Raw genomic sequence first — 3,155 nt, forward strand, 5'->3', positions numbered from 1 at the left:
AAAAAAAAAAAAAAAAAAAAAAAAAGCATAGGCAGTGTAATACTGTCATGCTCTATTCAATCGAATTATCTAATCACTAAAAAACCTCAACTAGCACAAGAAATTGAAGTCACTCAGGAACCTGCTACTTTGCAATACACAGTGCACCATTCATCATTTTGGCTGCATCACGCCAAAGTCAGCACAGTATCTGCATCTTTAGCTGATGACTGAACTACATGATTAGTTCTTATAACTGACTTGGGTACAGAATCTTAGACTGCAAAACTCAGATCTCTGAGGAAAGCTTTTTATGATGAAGTACAAGCTTTGATCTAGTGGAAAAACAACACGCCTTACTATTCTTAAGGGTTAGACTCCAATTCAGAAGCCTTTTTAAATGCATTATAATCAATTCAGAATACCAGCAGGGAAGTCACATGTAACATTACCATAAGATTTAGAACTCTAAGAGATCTAAAGCTGTTTGTCTGCACACACCAGCAGACAAAATTATCTACATGAGCTGCTGAAAGCCAGAAGACAGTTGGGCTGATGAGTTAAAAGGGAATGACTATCACATGCTCAGATACTTTGTTACACACTTCAGTAAAATGCTTTAGGGAATATGTGTGGTGATTATATAGGAGCCAGCTTCAACCTGATTCTCTAATAGTCTCTACATAAACCTGTTAAGATCCTCAGGTATTTAGAAATATTTGTGAATACAGGCATAGACAGCTGCAGAACACATTCCCAGGTCAAGGACTTCAGCAGTTTTGAGACCACGACACCCTTATGGACACTAAAATCTCTTATTTTAATGATTAACACTTAACTGAGATGTTAAATTCTATATCAGTCTGAACTTCTACTCCCACACTGGCTAAGCATAGCCCAGTCAAAAATTCCCTCAGTGTCAGACTACTTCTCTTCTTGGTCTTTTCTTTCTATTTAGGAAGGACCCCCAGCCCCTTGGAAACAGAATAGTCTAAACTACCGTATTAGACATTAGAGTTTGGAGTGCAAATTGCAAAACAGTTGTATCTTCCATTTTTGCTAGGGAAAGGTTAGTCAGGAGTTACATATGGAATATACCACATTGTATAATGGGAAAAATATTTCAGTGACAGGAAAAATTTTAATTCTTCAATCTATCAGCAATATTAGCAGAAGCTTCCAGGGAGCTCAGTCTTCACCTAGCAGTGTCCTAGATGCTATAAAATCTATAGATCTATTACTATAATCAAGACTGAAAGATATTGTCTTCTAGATCTTGAAATTAATGCATGGGCATATTGATAGGACTTCCCATAATGTAAATAAGTTCTGCCCAAACTTTGTTGCTAGTTAAGTTCCTGCCTAGCCTCTTGAAACATATTTCTTCATCAAAGCACGCAGTCTCAGAAACCAAGGGCTGAGGAGAAGTTAAACGCAAGCGTGGCAGCCTGCCAAACCCCATGATAACTGACAGTCTCCCCTCTTTAATCTTTGGAAACCGACACTTGCTAAAATATATTGAGAGCATTGTAGCAGCTTGTACCAATACTGTTAATTGATTTACAGAAAGTTAAAACTGATCCATAAAAGGAACACAAACAGAAGAAAAGCTTGCCAACTTTACTTGCTCTCCAAAACAGCAATTAGAAAATATTTTACTTTGCCCTGCAGGCCAGCAGCAGAAAGATCTATAGTGTGTTTCAGCATATGGCAGTAAGAAGCAGGCTTTTTAGTTTGAGGGATCATATTCGTAGTGTTTAAGATAAGCTTTAGAGCAGAAAGACCAGAAGCTGATGTACCACTGGCCTGTCACAGGGTTACAGCAGCCACATGTTATGTTTCCGCTTTTCTGAGCTTCCACTTGATAAGAGTTCATGGAAACAGCAACTACCAGTTGTTACCCTGTTTCTTCCATTAGCTTAAGTTTAAACACCAGCATCTGAGATAATTCTACTTTTTCATATCTAAGGAGACATTCTGAATGTGAAAGAGAGCTGCACATTAATACCTGGGCTGCACACAAAACTAGAAATGCAATACCAACTTGAGATGATTAAGGAGTTGAGGGGACAGACTTCTTAGGAGACCACAGCAAACCAGAGTTTGTTCTGTGGCATTTAACACCGAAGCATAAGCATAGTTAGCCATGACAGGTATACAGTTGGGGTCTTTAAAACAGTTAAAGAACAGTTTTGAATAATGTACAGGAAAGGAGTGACATGCAGTTTGGACAAGTCAACTGGGTCTTTCTGCTTCTGTGTGCTCAAAGTACCTTTCTGATACACAAACCCATGATTTGTGTGTAGAACTAAGCATAACACAAGCCCCACTCCCTCACTGCACATTTCACGCACACAAGTTACTTTTAAATTAAGTAGGTGGCTCCAAACAAGCAAAGTTTGAGCAGACTATTTCAGCTATGTGAGCTACCTTTAAGCTGTAAAGTGTGCTTACTAAACATAAGCTACTTGGAAAACATATTTATTTCCTCTAATAGTCTTAGAGAGCCATAACCACGAATGAATTTAAGTAGTAGTCAGAACCAATGCCACAAGTGCCTGGGCAGGCGTGTCAGGAGAAGTACGAGCAAGGATCCCTCCGGGAGCCGGCAAGCAGAGCAAAGCAGCTTTGGGGACCACTGTAAAACCCTGGGCCAAGCCAAAAGCCCCAACAACATCAGCTAACAGGAGCACACACAGCCTGGAAAAAGTCAGAAACTTCGCTCCCACGTTGAGACCTCCCTCTACTTACGCCTCAAACGCGGACAAGAAGGGCTGCAGGTAACAGGGGCAAGGGGAAAAACCAAAAGGCGGACTTGACAGTCGAAACGCTTCCTCCGCCGAGGCCGGGGCCGGAGAGCCGAGTTCCCAGGCCTCTGCCCGCCCTGCAGAGAGACGCCCGCCCCCGGCCCGTACCTGCAATATCCCAGAGCTGCAGCCGCACCAGGGTCTTGCTGTCCCAGTTGATGACTTTGAGCGCAAAATCCACCCCGATGGTGGCCCGGTAGTGCTGGGAGAAGAGCTGGTGCACGTACCGCTTGATAATGCTGGTTTTCCCCACGCCCAGCTCCCCGATCACCAGCACCTTGAAGAGATGCTCCCGGCACTCCGGCACGCCGGAGCCCGCTCCTTCCCCGCCGGCCATGCTCGGCCCTCCCGCGGAGCGCTGCGGGGCCC

General features: G+C 43.2%; 1 protein-coding gene across 1 annotated transcript in view; it reads right to left on the reverse strand.

The window, feature by feature from the left end:
* Window positions 1-3,149, reverse strand: part of RAB32 (RAB32, member RAS oncogene family) — a 20,118-nt gene extending 16,969 nt beyond the window's left edge. Inside the window, exon 1 of the mRNA XM_026846091.1 lies at window positions 2,895-3,149. Within this exon, the coding sequence (XP_026701892.1) occupies window positions 2,895-3,123 (229 nt within the window). The 5' untranslated portion in view covers window positions 3,124-3,149. The remainder of the gene's footprint in view (window positions 1-2,894) is intronic.
* Window positions 3,150-3,155: the final 6 nt, after the last annotated feature.

Source organism: Athene cunicularia, assembly GCF_003259725.1.
Source record: "Athene cunicularia isolate RWA chromosome 3 unlocalized genomic scaffold, athCun1 chr3_part1, whole genome shotgun sequence".
Taxonomy (NCBI): Eukaryota; Metazoa; Chordata; class Aves; order Strigiformes; family Strigidae; genus Athene; species Athene cunicularia.